Consider the following 20,903-nt stretch of genomic DNA (forward strand, 5'->3'; position numbering starts at 1 on the left):
TTGATTCATGTATTTCTATAATAAAGCTACATATTAACAATATGCCCTGTATAGCAACATCTGTTACGCCTACATAACTTAGAGGACATCATTCTCAAAAGGTTGCGTCCTGAATTCAATTTACACGTATAGAAATAAAATAGTGTAAACTTCCTTGATATTTTTTGGTGAAAATGTCTCATAGATTTATGATTAGATTCAACTGAACTGGCGGTTGGGTGGTGCCATGAAAAAATTGGACACTTATTGTCCCAGCTGAGAGGGGAAAACTGCCCATGAAACACATGTTTTATTATTACACTGTAGGGAAGGCTGCCAACTGCAATCAACTTTCTCTTGGCTAGAGAAGCTTGTTCTGTTGTTGTTTGAAAAGTCTACTTTTCTTGTCCACCCAGAGTATGTGTTACTATCCCACTGGGCACACACTGGTTGATTCAATGTTGTTTCCACGTTATCTCAATGAAATGACGTTGAACCAATTTGGGATAGAGGTTGAATTGACATTTGTGCCCAGTGGGATGTTGGTTTAATGTTGATTGTTCACGGTTAGTTAACATAGATTGTACAGCAGCCCGGGTGTGGGTCACATATGGTATGGTAGCACCAGCAGCCTGTTGAGATACTGTAAATAAGAGCCAACATGGAGGATACTAACGGACTAGTTTTTACATTAGTCAAGGGTTGGTCCAAACCTTGCCTGTACTGTTAGAGTTCAGGTCAGGTCATCAACTGTCTGTGGCCGAGTAAATTCATCTAGAAAACATTATCTCCCACAAAAGCCATTCAGCCCAGGTCTGAACAGTTACGTGAGCAGGACTCATCCATCATTTCATAAGAGAAAGCAGGGCCTCGCATTACCCACATTTCTGCAATTCCAATCATAGCTCTAGTCTGGATCTGCCACACTAGCACAGAATCTCTGGAATGCTCAAATGAAGGGACTGCACATGCATAGCCTGATTTTATTCCATGACAGGACTACCACCCACTACAGATACTTCAGATGACAAACCAGCTCAATATGAGACTTTAGCACAGCAATGCAAAATAGGTTAGTGCTTTTAATGGTGTAATACAAAACATACAGATGTGAAGGGACACATTTGTAAGGATGACAAAAGTTATGCTGTAAGTCCTTAGTCAATAACCATACAGCATTGGACACCAGCAGGCTCTGGTACAGTAATAGTAGTAGTAGTAGAGGTAGCAGTAGGAGTAGTAGTAGTAGTAGATGTAGTAGTAGTAGTAGTAGTAGTAGTAGTAGTAGTAGTAGTAGTAGTAGTAATAGCAGTAGTAGTAGTAGTAGTAGTAGCAGTAATAGTATAAGTAGTGCGGTATAAGTAGGGTAGTAGTAGTGTAGTAGTAGTAGTAGTAGAAGTAGTAGTGGTGGTAGTAGAAGTAGAAGTAGTGTAGTAGAAGTAGTAGTAGAAGTAGTGTAGTATAAGTAGGGTCGTAGTAGTGTAGTGGTAGTAGTAGTAGAAGTAGTAGAAGAAGTAGTAATAGTAGTAGTAGTAGAAGTAGAGGTAGTAATAGTAGTTGAAGTAGTGTAGTAGTAGTAGAAGTAGTGTTGTAATATTAGAAGTAGTAGTAGTAGTAGTAGTAGTAGTAGTAGTAGTAGTAGTAGTAGTAGTAGTAGTAGTAGTAATAGTAGAAGTATTGTGGTATAGGTAGGGAAGTAGTAGTAGTAGTAGTAGAAGTAGTAGTATTAGTAATAGTAGAAGTATTGTGGTATAGGTAGGGCAGTAGTAGCAGTAGTAGTAGTAGTAGTAGTAGTAGTAGTAGTAGTAGTAGTAGTAGTAGTAGTAGTAATAGTAGAAGTATTGTGGTATAGGTAGGGCAGTAGTAGTAGAAGTAATAGTAGTAGTAGTAATAGTAGAAGTATTGTGGTATAGGTAGGGAAGTAGTAGTAGCAGTAGTAGTAGTAGTAGTAGTAGAAGAAGTAGTAGTAGTAATAGTAGAAGTATTGTGGTATAGGTAGGGCAGTAGTAGTAGTAGTAGTAGTAGTAGTAGAAGAAGTAGTAGTAGTAGTAATAGTAATAGTAGAAGTAGTGTAGTATACTTAGGGTAATAGTAGTAGTAGTACTACTAGTAGTAGTAGTAGTAGTAGTAGTAGTAGTAGTAGTAGTACTGTAGTAGAAGTAGTAGTACTAGTAGTCGTCGTTGTAGTAGTACAGTAGTTGAAGTACTGTAGTAGTAGTAGTAATAGTAGAAGTATTGTGGTATAGGTAGGGCAGTAGTAGTAGTAGTAGTAGTAGTAGAAGAAGTAGTAGTAGTAGTAATAGTAATAGTAGAAGTAGTGTAGTATAATTAGGGTAATAGTAGTAGTAGTACTAGTAGTAGTAGTAGTAGTAGTAGTATTAGTACTGTAGTAGAAGTAGTAGTACTAGTAGTCATCGTTGTAGTAGTACAGTAGTTGAAGTACTGTAGTAGTAGTAGTAGTAGTGTGTTGGATGGATGAAGCTGAATCATTAGTGATATCACTGCCTATTTTCACTCGTACACCTCGTATTTTACTGATCTTTTTATTTCTAGAAGTAAAAGTCCTGGTTTGTGATACTGAACATATCAGGGATATGAAAGCCAGTTGACTGTTGTTTCATGTAACTTCATTTAAGTTGTGTTGAAAGTGGAAACTGAGTTGAGGTAAGAGGTTGGGATGAGAGTGTGTATGTCATAGCAGGTTTTAGGTCAGCAGAAACATACTAATTGATCAATTTCTTATGTAAATGAGGTATAGAATTGTTGTTCTTGTAAGATAAATACAAGTTGTAAGAGCACAATATTTCGAAACAAAACTAGCTTTCATTGGCTGTAACATTTCAACCTAGTGTATGATATCATATCACAGAATATGTGTGTGTGTGTGTGTGTGTGTGTGTGTGTGTGTGTGTGTGTGTGTGTGTGTGTGTGTGTGTGTGTGTGTGTGTGTGTGTGTGTGTGTGTGTGTGTGTGTGTGTGTGTGTGTGTGTGTGTGTGTGTGTGTGTGTGTGTGTGTGTGTGTGTGTGTGTGTGTGTGTGTGTGTGTGTGTGCGTGCGTGTATGTGTGTGTGTGTGAACATGTTATTTTTTATTTATTTAACAGCAATAATTAGTCTGCCAACTCAAATTCATTCTAAACTTACATTTAGACCACAATCACAAACCCACGTACGCACGCACACACATGCACACGAGCATGCTCACACACACACAGACACGCATGCACACACTGTTTGTGTGAACCATTTACTATTTTACCCTTGAGCCACAATACTCTTTGCTGAGGTAAAGAAACAAATATGTGTTTCTATCCGATCTTGATGGGAGAAACAGATCTGGATATGTTGGGGACAATTGAAGTGTAAGGCACATGGCAGTCATAGCATATTTTAGCCTGTGTTTAATCTCAGATTTCCCATCATTTTACAATCCTTCTCAATGTTTCCTAACAGTGACTCCTGTACAACAACATAAATATTGTGCTGGAAAAAAATGAATTTCCAAAATTAAGCAGTTTTTTTTCTTTTCCACAGTTTCATTCTGTAAACATTGAAAAATGCAAATCAAGTCTCTTCAGTTCTCAACAAAACAACCACAACAAAATAACAATAACTGTTCCTTCTGCAAGGCTTGGCAGCCTCACTACGCAAATATTCTCAAATGGGCTCAGAGTAAAAATAAGAGTATTTTTCCTTTACCTTAATTTTACTAGTCCATTAAATGTCTCTGTCAAAGGTCTGTGTTTTAGTTCCAAGTGGACAGAGTCGGGGGGGGGGGGGACTCGGGATGAGGCTGGTGAGGGAGTTTTAAAGGGTCAGGGCATCAGATGAAGCTGTCCGTCTGTAAGGGGGCATCAGAACAGACTGGTCAGGGTGGTCTGCAACGGGCTCCTGCACTCGTGAACATCCATGCTGCCAGAGACAGAGGTTAACACGGAGGTGACGGTGGGCATGGTGGGGTTAGTCAGGTCTGTCAGGGTGGTGGGGGTGCTGGAAGGACTCATGGAGGCATTGGAGATATCGGAGGCAGGTCCGGAGGGCGTGCCCCCCTGCAGGGTGGAGCCGTCTGAGGTCTTGTCCACGCCCGTGTTTTCCTGTCTCAGCAGGTTCCGCCGGAACTTGGCCCGAGCATTCTGGAACCAGACCTGTGTACCCCAGCGAGGCAACATCATAGCGAATATTAGTGATGGAACCGTGGAGAAAGACAGTTTCAACAGGAATAACAGGCATGAAAAACAGAATGCAAAATGACGGCTTTGTTTCCTGGGAGCTTCAATAAAAGCGAAGCGATTTTTACAGAATTTTTGTTCAGAAACCTTTTTGTCACATTTTTTCTTCAGTCTCCTAGATAATTTGCTGTGGTCTTTGTGGAAATCAAGCGCTCTATGTTGTGATCCCCACTTCCCATAATAAACCATTCTTATCTGGAAATTGAAATAGAAAATGCTCCCTTGTTACTCGTTTGATTTCAAAATCCCATTATTCAATCATATTAGCTACCATCATAATATACTAGAACATTTAGACATTTTGTTTTGTGTGTAGTTTTTCTCATTTTGTTGAATATCAGGAACAATATGGTGTAGGTGTGTGTCTAACCTGTAGTACACGCTTGGTGAGGCCAGTCTTCTGGGCCAGCTGCTTCAGGTCCTTGGCGTCTGGATTGTGGTTGATGGCAAAGTAGGACTTCATGGTCCTCAGCTGGTGGTGTTTGAAGGAGGTCCGCATGCGCTTGGTCTTCTGACTGGAGCTGTAGGAGTCCCTGTCCATAGAGTCTCCGTCATTCTCATTACAGCTGAGTGCTGGAGGACACCACACACACATACACATAAGATGTTGTTTAGACCACATGAATATGGTGTATCATTCAAGGACAATTGAAGTTAAACATGATCATGTCATGTATTTTGCTGCATGATATATTTTGAATTGATGAATTAAAATCAGCAAAATGCTGGCTTGTATGCACCCCAGCTGGCTTTTAATGCAACGCTTTAAAATTGGTTTAGTAATGACTTTTTTGGTAGAGAGCGTGGCAATGAATACACACATCAAGGTAGAGGAATAAACACATGAAAAGCATAGGTATAATTAAACAGTGATTGTAAATTCAACCACAGCCTGACTATTAAACAGTGTCTCATTGGGCTCTGACACACCCTACAGTACCATAATCAAAATAGGATGTTATATTTATGTTATATTTATAACGTATTTAATTTATTTGTGATATTTAACAAATGGCACGTTTTTAGGCTTATACCCAAAAAAGTGTTGTTGAATTCACATACATGAATCAGCATATTACAAAACCAGTGATGCGAAATGATTGTTCCCTTTGTCAAGCACTCACACTATATGGTGTCATAGGTTACTCGTTAAAATATGTCTATTACTTTCTGGCTAGGGTTGTCAGGATTGTCTTTACATTTAGAGGTCTTCCGTTGTTAAATATGCATTGGCAGTTTGCAAAATAGAAATGCCAGTCTTCCTTGAAAACAGATGAAGTGCGCTGAAGTAATAAGCACGCAATAAGATGTTTTTGTTTTTTTACAAATACAATAATAGTCTTAACTTTAATAGTATAATTATTATTATTATTATTATTATTATTTGTTGTTGTGGTTGTTGCCTTATTAATTGTAATTATGCTATAGCCTGCCCTTGATAATCGAATCGTGGCTGCAAAAACATGACATATTTCCCTGACAGTATTTTCTTGGCAAATGCTTAAGTGTTGCTATCTTTCATAACAGTTGAAACATATTCAATGCTGCATACGATAAATATTCGTCATTCACATTCCTCAGGATAACACTTAAGAGTTCAGACAACTAACCACAAACACCAGATATACACAAACAATATTTATCTTTCGCAATTTTTCAAAAGCCATTGATAGGCTGATGTGAACTTTTCTAATAACATAGGGAATTATTTTTTGGTTTGTTTCTGCAGGACCACATTTACATTTACATTTAAGTCATTTAGCAGACGCTCTTATCCAGAGCGACTTACAAATTGTATTATTATAATCAATTCCCAAGCTGTTTGACCACAACACATTCAGAACCGTATGAGATCTTTATTCAAACCACACGTCGATTTCGTCCTTAAAAGGTTGTTAGGTGACTTCAGATGTTAACTTTAGTCAACACTTGAATGCGTTGTTTATTCATACAGTAGGTTGATATTGTATGTCAGTCAGTGGCCCAATGGGTAGACAGTAGAGGGCAGTAGCGACCCGGAGCACGCCCCATCCCCTTTTCTATTTATTTTATTTGACCTTTATTTAACTAGGCAAGGCAGTTAAGAACAAATTCTTATTTTCAATGACGGCCTATGAACAGAGGGTCAATTGCCTTGTTCGGGCAGTTAACCCTTTCCACGTAGGTGTTGTGGGGATGCACTTTGGTTTACTGGATGAAAGTGTTGTTGCTCAAACAGATGACGAACCATGTGGAAAATCTTGATATGACCAAGTGATGCGTAGGCCTAAAGAGAAAATACGTTTTAGGCTATATAGCCTATTTGAATAGACTAAAGTTAAATATCAGGTCCTTTCACTACCTTTATAAATCCCTAATTCTACTATTGACTTTTTTTAAATGAAAGTTGCTATGCACATGAAAACAGTTTAACACAATAACTGACAGTGATGTTTAATTCTCAAGACCCAAACTTCGATCCGACATTTCGGCGTACCCTATTGAATGTCCTTCTTGGTGATCACAATCACTACTGGATAACTCGTCAAGTCTCATTGATATCTTGTAGTGCACACACATTCTGGCCCCGTCCCAGAACAACCGGCACCCGAGTGCGCAAACTCGAGCAGGGGAACTTTAGATGTCTATAGGGCCTGACAAGTGGAAAGGGGCTAAGGTGAAAGCCGGAACTTCAAATAAATGTTTTAAAGAGGACAGGAGAAGAAAATGATAGATTCAACTTTCTCCTGCCACACACAGTTGAATTGTAGTGGGAGGGATTTTGGATACATAACCTGCATCAATTTAGAAAACAACCTCCTTATAATATCCTGGAAGAAACTATGTTAAACTGTTTTGAATATTAGGTCTAAATGAACACGGTCTTTAGTTTCTCCAGAACACAAATAAGCAAATACAAGACCACACTCTATATAGTAGGCTATATAGGCTTTTCTGATATAAAAAAGAGGAATGTCCATGGAGGTAACAAACACCTTTGTATGGTAAAATCAAAGAAGAGGCAACGTTACTTTTTGCTACGTGCTAAGCTTAAATAAATTAACTGAAAGAAGTTGTTGAAATATTCGTTGGAAAATATTGGTTGCAAAAGAAATATAGGCTATCATAACTTTCATATTGTTCGTGAGATTAAATGATGGAACCAGGAGGGCGAATTTTTTTAAAGTGCATAATGCAGGCAAACTCTGTAGGTCTATAAAATGGTATTACAGTGAATATAACTAACAGATTATTGAGATCAAGTAGGCTAGGCTACTCTGTTTCAATTATCATCGCATGAAGACTCACAGTCCCACCCCTTCGTTGCACTCGATTGTTGTCCTGCGTTGTCAAAAGCGGGCCTTGGCAATAATTATAAATTGCACAGCGTAGTCATTTTATCTTACGCAATGGACAATTTGTGAGGTGAGTGCTCATTGAGTCAATGTAGAGTTATTCTGAAAAGGCTTATTTTAAAGTGACATTTTATTACTGTAGTCTTACCGGCGTTGTAGGCTGCTAAATCTGCTCCTGGCCCGGGACTTTTCCTTTTCCTGGGCCGCCCTTTATGCACACTCCCCACGCCGTTGAAATAGGATAGTCCCAAAGCGTTGGCAGGTCCCAGTCCTTTGTGAGAGGCTACATCCGCATGATTGAAATGTGTCTGATATTCCCCCTGTATGAGATTTTCAAAGTGCAGCCGACAGTAGACCAGACTGTCTTTCATGCCAAAGTGGTCCCCAGTCGTTAGCATCTTGTTGCAGGATGTGCAGGTGAAACAGTTCAAGTGGTACACCAAGTCCCTGGCCCGCATCACCATCTCTGAGGCCGAGATCCCGAGGTGGCACCGGGCACATCTCTGGACCGAAAACCTTCTGCGGAGAGGACAGAACCTGCATGGTCAGTGCACGGAGACATTTTGATCGGATGTAAATGATCCATGTCAATTAGTAGCACATACAGTGGCAGTTACAGTATGTGTGCACCAAGGCCTGCTCTGAAAAATAACAATGTAGCTAGCCCCTTAGACACTCTCACACTGGCCATTTGTAATGCATTTTGTGCAAGGGCACTTCAACGTTTTGTCAAAGCTCAGTCTGGCCTCGCTGTAGGCCACATGAAAGCCTATTATATGTGGTTGTAATAACAACATTTATAATTCGTGATGTGTGCAGGGGGAGACTCGTTTCGGGGACATCTGACTATAAATGTGCTTATTCTTCATAACCCAACACCTTTACTATTGAGAAATGTTTTAGCTCAGGTGTGCAGCACCATTTGGGGGATTGATGGAGTTACCTGTAATAATCTTCCTTGCAGTAGATACTTCCGTCTTTGCTGAAGCAGGTGAGCTCGGACTCGAGGTTGAGTTTACACTCGCAGCACTTGAGACAGCGCATGTGCCACTGTTTGTCCACTGCCAGCAGGTAGTAGCGGTCAGCGATCTTCCCGCCGCAGCCCGCGCACAAAGACACCCGGTCACTGTTCATGCACGACATGTTCTAAAAGACAACCAAACAAACACAAACATGAAACACAGATAAACAACGCCATCAAACATCCATATCGAAATAATGTTTCATTTCCGCCCCAAGATATGCTGCCTTTAGGATAGGCTTATTTTAGCCTATCAGACATTATTTTGTTGTATGAACTGTTATTATATTTGACTGAAAATACTACACCGAACAATACAGGCTTATGTTGACTATAAATTAACATAATTTTGAAGTTTACACCAATTAAAATATGTCAGTTTATAGACATACAGCTAAATGTATCCTATAGGCCTTACCATATTCTGTAATAAACATTTTGGGCATTTAAAGCGAATCATCCAATAACAACAACAAACAACAAAGCACATGCTATTTACCTTTCGAAATAAAACGGCTTCACTCGCACTAAGATTTTGGATTACATAAATCATAATAGGATCAAAACACACTTACAAACCAACACACACAGTTTATTTTGTTAAAACTTTCACTTCTTCCAATGTATTTTGGCTTAAATCTTTGTTTTGACTACAACTGCCTAACAAGAACAATGCGATATAATAATAATAACACATAAATTATAGCATATAGTCGAAGAGATCAAAGATAAAACCACTTCCACCCACCCATAGTCTAAAAAGTGAAAGCCAGTGTTATAATTAATTTATCATTTAACTCAAGTAACATTTTATCAACCATTCTAGTCTAAAGCTATTTCCTAAAGGTCTATATGAATTGTACCCTTATATTTTAGGGTATTTTCCTTATTTTTGCCCCAAAATGTATGAATGTGCAATGTTTTTTGTAGAAATTCAAAAGTATAAAATGATGAAATATCCATTTCATTATGATATCGTTTAAATTGACAACATATCTAAGCAACGCATGCTTAAAAACACTTGATTGTGCATAATATGAAACACCCGTGATATTTGCTATTAACAGATTAGCATGTGAATATTAATTCATTAGCCTATTAGTAGACTACATTATTAGGTTACTCTAAAATGCTCTGTGACAGTGATTCAAAATAATTACATAAGAATAAATAGGCTACATTGTTAAAGATAAATACAAAAAATAATAATAAACTCAAAAAGCAAGTTCTTTCTTAGTCCAATAAGTTTTAATAGCCTATCCCACGTCAAATATTTTTAATATCCCAAGTATGACGTTATAGTTCACTGCTCTTACTGCATTTTTGCATGAACTTTTTGCTGATCATTATGATATTTGTACACAACTGCTCTCAACTCGCGATTGGAATCGCCCTAAGCGTGGTTGCTTAGTTGCCTACCGTTTCAGATTCTCCCATATCTATGGCCGAACTGATAGCTGCGGATTCGCTCTTTCTTCTCCGGTCCATTTCTTCCACAACAACGTGCATTTCGCCTCCAGGGAGGCCGTGGAAAAGCATAGTTGCCGGAGAGGGGATGATGTTAAACGTGTTTTCCTCAAATCTGAAACCCAAGATTTCCATAAAACGCAAATCTATAGCCCGTGCATTGGCAGTCAGCTTCTTTCCCTTCTTGGTGTGACAAGGAAGAATTCCAGATCAGAAAAAAATATGATGCAAAAATGGACACGTGTTCTCCACGCTACGCATCATCTGCCAATGGAAATCATCATCTGAATCTCTGCATCTCTCTCTCATGACATATAATTCATTAATTAAAGTGACGGAATCCTTCGTTTTACCAATGCTAATTAATTATATGCAGCATATAAATATATTATTATATTATCATGCGAGAAGAAATGCCACTTGCAAAATAATTCCTAAGGAATGAAAAACGTACCAACTACCGAAGCCCTGCATGGGTCTGCTACTGGTCCCTTCTATTTCTTCAGAGGTATTTGGATTCAAACATTTTGCAGGGCATTAGCAAACGAATGAATTAGTCCTTTGCCGACCAAATACTAACTCGATCAATGAGCACTGCCACTAGTTCTATTGGAAATCATCAACTGTACCAAAATGATTTCCACGCCAATCGAAGGAAGAGAAAAAATTAAGAACACAGCGTCTCTGAGATTGTAGGAGCGTGAATGTCCATGTAGCTGCCTCCTTGTCAGTTTGTCATTGAACTCAAATGCAGTGTCCAAGTTGTCGTTAGAGCGGTATTGATTATATCGAAATCTATACACACATATAGCCTATGCTTTTCAAGGACTTCTAAAGATATAACTAGTTGGCAAAAAAAATATGTTTGCATTTAGATCCTGTTGGAGGTCTGAGAGAAGCTGTTTTCCTTTGGCAGGTTTTTCGTTTAGCCAAGAAAGCCGCATGTGAGTAATCGAGGAGGAGAAATTTACTATACATTCAGTAAGAACGCTAGACTCGAGCAGGCAGCCCTTTCACTGTTCCACTGTCTCTGGCCTTGCGATACACTCCGCGCCTTTTCTACAGGGACCCATACGTCACGTCCCACGATTTATGTTCATTGGTTGTTCAACATCGTCGAATTCTTATTTTACTGCTGCCGAAGAAGTATGCAGACTAGTAGCCTATTCTTTCTTTGGTTGCCCATGACATACTGTTTAGCCGCATCCTTTCTGTGTTGCATTTAACAAGATATTTGAATACCTTTAGTGCTTATCTAGGCTAAAACAACGTGACAAAAGAAGAAGAAAAAGAAGAAGAATAACACGTTTCATGTATCTTTCGTTTTTTATTTCTCTCTCTCTGTCTCTTTCTTACTATCTCTATATCTCTCTGTCTGTATTTCTCTCTCTCTGTCTATCCCTCTCTCGCTTTCTTCGATATATCTGTCAATACAGGCCTTACCGTAATTGTCTTTTTTTCCCAGGCACATGGATCCATGTTCGACAAAAATACTTAACTTGCCTAGTTAAATAAATGTTAAATACAAATAAAATAAAATAAACCGTTTTTATTTAACATACAATTGAACAAATCACAGCCCTATACTATCTACTGTATTAGCCTTTATTGAACCATCTGTTTTCTATAGAGCATGTCAGTCAACCTGGCGTCAGAGACACCATGACTTTATTCCATCAAAGGGACTCAATGCTGCGTCATGTAACCGGGACGCGGACACAAACAGACACCTGGTTACACAATATGCTGACAATCAGTCATTAATACCTATTCAGTCACTCCCATTTCTACTCCTCGTTGAAATGGGAAGCATAAACATGCAGGTCACGTGTCACAAAACGTCCCTGTCGTTAATTCCATTCATTCAAATATAGGTATGTCATGCATACCAAAATGAAAGACAAATGCTTGGGATCGACAGTGCACAGTGAATCATTATGGACTTCAGAATCTATTTTTGTAGTGTAAGAAGACATTCATTGAGAAATTACAGAAATAACATTCAATATGCACTGTGAATCCTGATGAGCTCAGGCTGCTCAAATATTTTTAGGAAACAGATTACTTTAAAAAAAGTGTAGTGAAGAAACGTAAATAGCTGAAGTGAGCAGTACTTTCTCCATATGAGTAATACAAATGCATTTTATTTAGTAGAGTATACTTTAACACCCCCACTAGTGTGCCTTGGCTCTTCGATTGAATTGTAGACTTACTATGCTTGCAGTCGGCGTTCCAATTCATTCCAAAGGTGCTCAATGGGGTTGAGGTCAGGGCTCTGTGCATGCCAGTCAAGTTCTTCTACACAAATCTCTACAGACCATTTCTTTATGGACCTCACTTTTGTGACAGGAAAGGATCTTCCCCAAACTGTTGCACAAAGTTGGAAGCACAGAATTGTTTAAAATGTAATTGTATGCTGTAGCGTTAAGATTTCCCTTCACTGAAACTAAGGGGCCTAGCCCAAACCATGGAGAACAGCCTTGGACCATTATTCCTCATCCACCAAACTGTACAGTTGGCACTATGCATTGGGGCAGGTAGCGTTCTCCTGGCATCCGCCAAACCCAGAGAACGCGTTTCCACTGCTCCAGAGTCCAAAGGCGGCGAGCTTTACACCACTCCAGCCGACGCTTGGCATTGCACATGGTGATCTTAGGCTTGTGTGCAACTGCTCAGCCATTGTAGTTCCCAACACACATTTCTTGTGCTAATGTTGCTTCCAGAGGGTGGTTGGAACTTGGTATTGAGCGTTGCAACCGAGGACAGACAATTTTTACACGCTACACGCTTCAGCACTTGTCTGTCCCGCTCTGTGAGCTTGTCAAATCAAATCAAATCAAATGTATTTATATAGCCCTTTGTACATCAGCTGATATCTCAATGTGCTACACAGAAACACAGCCTAAAACCCCAAACAGCAAGCAATGCAGGTGTAGAAGCACGGTGGCTAGGAAAAACTCCCTAGAAAGGCCAAAACCTAGGAAGAAACCTAGAGAGGAACCAGGCTATGTGTGGTGGCCAGTCCTCTTCTGGCTGTGCCGGGTGGAGATTATAACAGAACATGGCCAAGATGTTCAAATGTTCATAAATGACTAGCATGGTCGAATAATAATAAGGCAGAACAGTTGAAACTGGAAGGAGTCATCATGTCAGGTAGTTCTGAGGCATGGTCCTAGGGCTCAGGTCCTCCGAGAGAGAGAAAGAAAGAAAGAGATAATTAGAGAGAGCACACTTAAATTCACACAGGACACCGAATAGGACAGGAGAAGTACTCCAGATATAACAAACTGACCCTAGCCTCCCGACACATAAACTACTGCAGCATAAATACTGGAGGCTGAGACAGGAGGGGTCAGGAGACACTGTGGCCCCATCCGAGGACACCCCCGGACAGGGACAAACAGGAAGGATATAACCCCACCCACTTTGCCAAAGCACAGCCCCCACACCACTAGAGGGATATCTTCAACCACCAACTTACCATCCTGAGACAAGGCTGAGTGTAGCCTACTACTTTGCGGCTGAGCCGTTGTTGCTCCTAGACGTTTCCACTTCACTATGACAGCACTTACAGTTCATTTGACAAACTAACTTGTTGGAAAGGTGGCATACTATGACGGTGCCACGTTAAAAGTTACTGAGCTCTTCAGTAAGGCCATTCTACTGCCAACGTTTGTCTATGGAGATTGCATGGCTATGTGCTCGATTTTATACACCTTTCAGTAACGGGTGTGGCTGAAATAGTCGAACCCACTAATTTGAAGGGGTGTCCACATACGTTGTGTGTATTGTGTATCATAAGGCCTTATATAGTGGCCTGAAACTCATAGTTTACAGGCCAAACCAGGGCTGCAATTAGGGTTGCAAAATTCCACAAGCTTCCAACCATTTAAACTGGAAATTTTGAAACCCTAACTGTAAATCACATTATGCTGGCTTGCAAAGTGATGTGTAATTCTTATTGGTATATAGCCATCCTTAGGCTATCCAACAGCTGAAATGTGTATTCACCCTCATCCTGCATTCATAATGACTGCCAGGGTTAAGAACAGTGGGAGGAACAACCATTTTAGTAAGGGGCACAACAATTCAAGGATCAGATTAGTTTAGAAAAACGTTATTTGTCTTTTTGTAGCTTAAAATGTATTAATCAATCACTCAATGTACTTGCAGAAACACATTAAAAACAATTTTAAAAAATCGACCTGCAGTAGATCATGCTTGGAAAAAAAGTGAATTTGTTATCATATCTTTATCAAATGTAGTTAGAGTCAGTACCACATAAACACTTGAAGTAATAATGACTTTTCATTGACTTTGTGTACAATTTACTGGAAGTATTTGAGTTAAAAATGACTCGAGGTTTACAATGTGCCATTTGGAATGAAGGTTCCATCATAACTGGTGTTGTTTTATAGATTTCAATCTTGTTTTCGATTTGTCTAATCTGGATCTAAACTACATTTCGACAAATAGGCCTACAAGAGATAATCTTTAATTGTCTTTAAAAGTCCACTCAGGGTTGTACTGGGCCCATTGTAAAAGAAAAGAAAATATAATGCCCATTTTTTACTTCTTTAGCATTAGAATAACAAACCAATATTTATCCAAATTGCATTGGCATTTACAAAAAAATGAGAAACATTATGTTATTAGAAAAACCTGCAACATGTGCCTTCAAAAGGGGCAAATTCATATTTTATGACATTTTTTAAAACCTTTATTTAACTAGGCAACTCAGTTAAGAACACATTCTTATTTTCAATGACGGCCTAGGAACAGTGGGTCAGTGATCTTCAGGTCGGATAGTCTGACTTGGAATTCCGAGTTAGATGACCATTCAAAACGATTTTTCCCAGTCAAGTTCCCAGTTGTCTTCAATTCACTGAAGTCAGAAGTCGAAGATTTCCGAGTTCCCAGTTGTTTTGAACACGGCAATAAGCCCCTACTCTGGATCCGCTCTTCGAATTAGCTCCGTGATATTAATTGGGAGGGGAGTTTGGACTTCATCAGAGGAGGAGGACTTACCTTGTTCAGGAAAATAATGGGCGACAGAAAATGCCTCAGATATGTGTGTGAGAAATGATATCACATCCATACAACGTTGTTTCTCAAAAGGACACTCATTGTCAGGACAACTCACACTGTTCCCCATTAAAACCACCACATTTTATATAATTGACTATTCTTCATCGATGGCAAAGGAAACGAGAAGAAATTAAACAGCAGGGCACCTTTTTTGCACTTATTTGTTCGATTTCTGTCTCAGATTTCAACAATGGAAAATTTCCACATATAATAATCTATATGAGAGTCCAAAATCCAATTAGCACAATGAAAACGTCATCTTTCTATCACGAATGACTTAAAATAATAGTCCGTATTTTTTGTTTTCCAAGCTTTATCTTTCAACTTTCAACAGTAGCCTGCTAAATGACTGCAAAACAACACTATGACAATAATCATGATAATTATCACGTAGGCCTAATCATGATTATTATCACGTAGGCCTAATCATGATTATTATCACGTAAGCCTAATCAATTCGTAATATTTTAGTAATACAAATATTGTTAATCATAGGTTAATCAATTATGATAAAAATGATCACTTCAATATTTCACAATTACCCTACAATTTTGCCTCATTTGATTTTCCTTTCCCCCTGACTCCTGATCAGCAGGGATAGATATGTAGTTGCATATAGGAGGAGATGCTTGTGATGGCGAAGGTCTTGAAAGTAGCCTACTGATAAATAATACCCGTTCATTCCTAGAACAGAAAGCCTGCGTTTATTTGAAAGTTTTATAGCACAAATAGGAAGAGGCATGTTAAGCTCCCAAATCCTTATGCAAATCAATCCCTGTGTAATACCCTTAATTGAATACATGCATATTTATCATATGCGTTCTCTGTCTGGAATAATGCTAGCTTATACATTAAACATTGCTGCACCAGGCATGACTGCGGGCGTGTATGAAATATGATATTGCGAGGATCTAGAAAACAAGAGAAAGCGATGAGGTGTATTTTCAAGCTCAAATCGTCTCAGTAATAACTATGTTTATTAAATGGGACTTGATTTCATCATGTCTCACAATTGTCCCCTCACATGCTCAGCATGCAGTGCAATCAAAAACCTACTTACAATCGTGCCGATTTTATATAAACAATTAGGATATGATCTTGTTCTGTTGTTTCACTAGCAGGCGTAGTGATTTTAACGTCCCTCCTTATCCGTCTGGGCTGTTGGAGTCAAAGTCAATAGGGTTGGTTCAGTCGACTATGGAACCAACACACCAGAGCGCTCTTTTGTCTAAAGACTGCTTGTGTTGGAATATCCCCTGGTGACAATTATTTCAAGGCATTGTCAAACTGACAACACACCACGCACATTTCTTAGGCCTACACTGGTTTCCTGCCATGCCATGCAGGAATATAATATAATTATAATATAATATGACGCTATATTCATCGATCCCAAATAACTCCCTGTTTATTAAACCGAAGAGTCCATCATCAATCTTTGATCTAATAGGAAACGGCAAGGAAACGCCTCATAGTGGATTATTTCCCGCTGCTGCTATACAGGCTTCGGTGGAGCAGTGTGGGACTAGATTGCATGATGTAAAAAGATGTCATTGATGTAATGAAATACACGTTAATGTCTCATCTTCATCTCCATTGTATGTTAATTTGTTACTCTCCACCTTGATATCCAATGTATTGCTTTACAACCTGCATTCATCATCAATATGATGCCAATCTAATGACTTCACAATGACCAAATAGCTCTCTCTGAAGAGGTGAAATATTGCCAAGTTTGTGTCAATGCCATTTCAATTACAGTCATTTCCAAAAGGGGAAAAACGTAGGAATTTATGTAAACAATTTTATAAATGAAATTCATGAATTGGCTGAGATTCAAATTGAATTGTTCGCAACCTACTAATTGGCACCAATGTTGAGTGGAATGCTGTGTCAATGATCTGTTAGGACTAGGTTAGAGTTTCCCCATAGTGTATGAAAAAGTAACAATTATTTGTCCCATAGTATTTGTATTTCCGAGGCTATTCGCTGAGGGTGGTTGGCTAGTCTGTCAATCTGACAATGGTATTACATTTCATTATATTCAAAAAGTATGATAATAGTAGTAATAATAATATTAGTAAAAATACATTTTAATTTATAAGGTGCTTACAATAGGCCTATTCAATGAAATAATTCATCTAATTATTACAATTGTTGAATAAATCATACATTAATTAGCGGGCAGGGCATATTTGAAACGTCACAAGGCAAAATTCACTTAAAGCTGCAAAGCTGCCCTTCAAGAAGTCTGGGATACGAAAATTAACACCCTGTGCCAGGGGAGTTGACTGATAATTGCAGCAAGTAGGCTTTACCTTGACAAACGCTTCCTGCTTTCAGAACCCTACACGAAAGTGTCCCGAGAAAACACGAGAGGTGCAGTATATAATAACGCATTTCTAACGCATTTCTAACGGGATAATGTATGAAACTGGAACTTCAACTTCTACTTCTACTTCTACTTCTACTCTAAATACTGAGGCATCTTTACAGATTACTTGTCTCATGAGTTCCAAATTGGCAGCTATCAATAACACAAGCTGCATTTTGTGAAAAACATCACCCTCATAAGTCTCTGGTACCTTTTAGACCTCCATCTATTTGAATGTTATTCTGGATAAAGGTATAGAGAGAGACAGCGTTGGTCCGGAGCTAATGGGATGCTGCTGGATGTAGGGAGGGGGTTATATGCTCTCACAGGAGAAGACTACTGTAATTAAGAAAGGGAACAAAGCACAAGAGACTAAAAGCACATGAAAGGGAAAAGGCATAACCTAAACCTAATCAAGACACACTCACGCAGGCACGCACACACACAAACAGCACACACAGGCACGCACACACACAAACAGCACACGCAGGCACGCACGTACACAAACAGCACACACAGGCACGCACACACACAAACAGTACACACAGGCACGCACACACACAAACAGCACACGCAGGCACGCACACACACAAACAGCACACACAGGCACGCACACACACAAACAGCACACGCAGGCACGCACACACACAAACAGCACACACATGCACGCACACACATGCACGCACACACATGCACACACACACACAAACAGCACACACATGCACACACACACACACAAACAGCACACACATGCACGCACACACATGCACGCACACACACAAACAGCACACACATGCACACACACACACACAAACAGCACACGCAGGCACGCACACATACGAACAGCACACACACACAAACAGCACATGCACACACACACACACACACACACACACACACACACACACACACACACACACACACACACACACACACACACACACACACACACACACACACACACACACACACACACACACACACACACACACACACACACACACACACACACACACACACACACACACACACACACACACACACACACACACACAAACAGCACACACATGCACGCACACACACACAAACAGCACACACATGCACGCACACACACACAAACAGCACACACATGCACGCACACACACACAAACAGCACACACATGCACATACACGCACACAAACAGCACACACATGCACATACACATCGTTCACCCAGGCACTACCATTTTACTTGCATGTTTCACATGTTGTCCCTTCGGTCACAATAACTTAACACAAGTAGGACATTTGTGTGAAAGTTCAGTTAAGTCACGTTGCTTATGCTTATTATATATGTGCAATTCAAATGAGGGCTGAATGGCTTAAAATGATGATGGTCCTGTGTGTGACTTCAAGGGAAGCATTCAATGACAAACAAATGTGTGTTTCTGTCCTTTTCTGTTACATGTAATGACCCATAGAAACACCCTGTTCTGTCTGTGGCAGCAGCACTAAGGCCGGGTACAGGAGGAAACCATAAAGGAGCTCAGAGGAAGGAAGCTATGAAACACACCAGGTCTGTGTTACATCAGGTCAGTCTGCCACAGCCCTGCCTGGACTTAGACCTGATTCACACTGACTCCACTAGTCTACAAGACAGAGAAACTTCATTCCAATATTAGACAGAGAATAGAGGAACAGTTTTAAAATAAGCCATCTCTCTCCGTCTGCCCCCAGTGCGTTAACCAGGGCCAATGCAATATTTCAGTATGAATGAGGATGTTAGGATCAGTTTCGCAGTCTAAACTCCAGTTCAGTATGGGTCAACACACTCTCTCCGTCTGAACTGTAAGGGCTTGTGCAACATCTCCGCTCAAACACTCAGAAGATTTCAGAGTCAGGCTTTCCCCTCTTAAAATAAGCCATTTTCAAAGACATATCAGAGGGATTTCTGTTTGTACTTTTTATTACTGTCTTTCTAAAATGCTCAGACACAGTCCTGCACTGGATCTGTGAGCATCATTGGAGTTGTATGTACTGCATATACCAAAAATCATGGCTTATGTTCAATGGGCTTTTGCATTAGATTGAACAACATGCAGTAGGCTGCCGCTTTAACCTCATTCACATACAGTAGTTTTTTAAAACTGCACTGTTGGTTAAGGGCTTGTAAGTAAGCATTTCAGGGTAAGGTCTACTGTTGCATTTGGCACATGTGAGAAATAACGTCTGATTTGATACATGGAGAGAACTTCGGTAGGGAATATGTTCGAAACAGTGCAGTTATGCCCTCCGTAAGGCAATGAAACAGTGCAGTTATGCCCTCCGTAAGGCAATGAAACAGTGCAGTTATGCCCTCCGTAAGGCAATGAAACAGTGCAGTTATGCCCTCCGTAAGGCAATGAAACAGTGCAGTTATGCACTCCGTAAGGCAATGAAACAGTGCAGTTATGCCCTCCGTAAGGCAATGAAACAGTGCAGTTATGCCCTCCGTAAGGCAATGAAACAGTGCAGTTATGCCCTCCGTAAGGCAATGAAACAGTGCAGTTATGCCTCCGTCAATGAAACGTGCAGTTATGCCCTCCGTAAGGCAATGAAACAGTGCAGTTATGCCCTCCGTAAGGCAATGAAACAGTGCAGTTATGCCCTCCGTAAGGCAATGAAACAGTGCAGTTATGCCCTCCGTAAGGCAATGAAACAGTGCAGTTATGCCCTCCGTAAGGCAATGAAACAGTGCAGTTATTCCCTCCGTAAGGCAATGAAACAGTGCAGTTATGCCCTCCGTAAGGCAATGAAACAGTGCAGTTATTCACTCCGTTAGGCAATGAAACAGTGCAGTTATGCCCTCCGTAAGGCAATGAAACAGTGCAGTTATGCCCTCCGTAAGGCAATGAAACAGTGCAGTTATGCCCTCCGTAAGGCAATGAAACAGTGCAGTTATGCCCTCCGTAAGGCAATGAAACAGTGCAGTTATGCCCTCCGTAAGGCAATGAAACAGTGCAGTTATGCACTCCGTAAGGCAATGAAACAGTGCAGTTATTCACTCCGTAAGGCAATGAAACAGTGCAGTTATTCACTCCGTAAGGCAATGAAACAGTGCAGTTATGCCCTCCGTAAGGCAATGAAACAGTGCAGTTATTCACTCCGTAAGGCAATGAAACAGTGCAGTTATGCCCTCCGTAAGGCAATGAAACAGTGCAGTTATGCCCTCCGTAAGGCAATGAAACAGTGCAGTTATGCCCTCCGTAAGGCAATGAAACAGTGCAGTTATGCCCTCCGTAAGGCAATGAAACAGTGCAGTTATGCCCTCCGTAAGGCAATGAAACAGTGCAGTTATGCCCTCCGTAAGGAAATGAAACAGTGCAGTTATGCCCTCCGTAAGGAAATGAAACAGTGCAGTTATTCACTCCGTAAGGCAATGAAACAGGCAAA

General features: G+C 40.1%; 1 protein-coding gene across 2 annotated transcripts; it reads right to left on the reverse strand.

Moving 5' to 3' along the window:
- Positions 1 to 3,362: 3,362 nt before the first annotated feature.
- Positions 3,363 to 11,041, reverse strand: LOC124033363 (LIM/homeobox protein Lhx2-like). Of its 2 annotated transcripts, XM_046345379.1 has the most exons (6): positions 10,485 to 11,041; positions 9,983 to 10,145; positions 8,486 to 8,688; positions 7,691 to 8,061; positions 4,578 to 4,780; positions 3,363 to 4,123 (listed from the first exon to the last, which is right to left on the reverse strand). In XM_046345379.1, exons 2-6 carry the CDS (start codon positions 10,100 to 10,102, stop codon positions 3,833 to 3,835), a joined length of 1,188 nt encoding a protein of 395 aa, XP_046201335.1. In that variant the 5' UTR covers positions 10,103 to 10,145; positions 10,485 to 11,041; the 3' UTR covers positions 3,363 to 3,832. The 2 variants fall into 2 exon arrangements, with proteins under 2 accessions (XP_046201335.1, XP_046201334.1); XM_046345378.1 differs by having other exon boundaries at positions 9,983 to 11,041.
- Positions 11,042 to 20,903: the final 9,862 nt, after the last annotated feature.

This window comes from Oncorhynchus gorbuscha, linkage group LG04, assembly GCF_021184085.1.
Source record: "Oncorhynchus gorbuscha isolate QuinsamMale2020 ecotype Even-year linkage group LG04, OgorEven_v1.0, whole genome shotgun sequence".
NCBI lineage: Eukaryota > Metazoa > Chordata > Actinopteri > Salmoniformes > Salmonidae > Oncorhynchus > Oncorhynchus gorbuscha.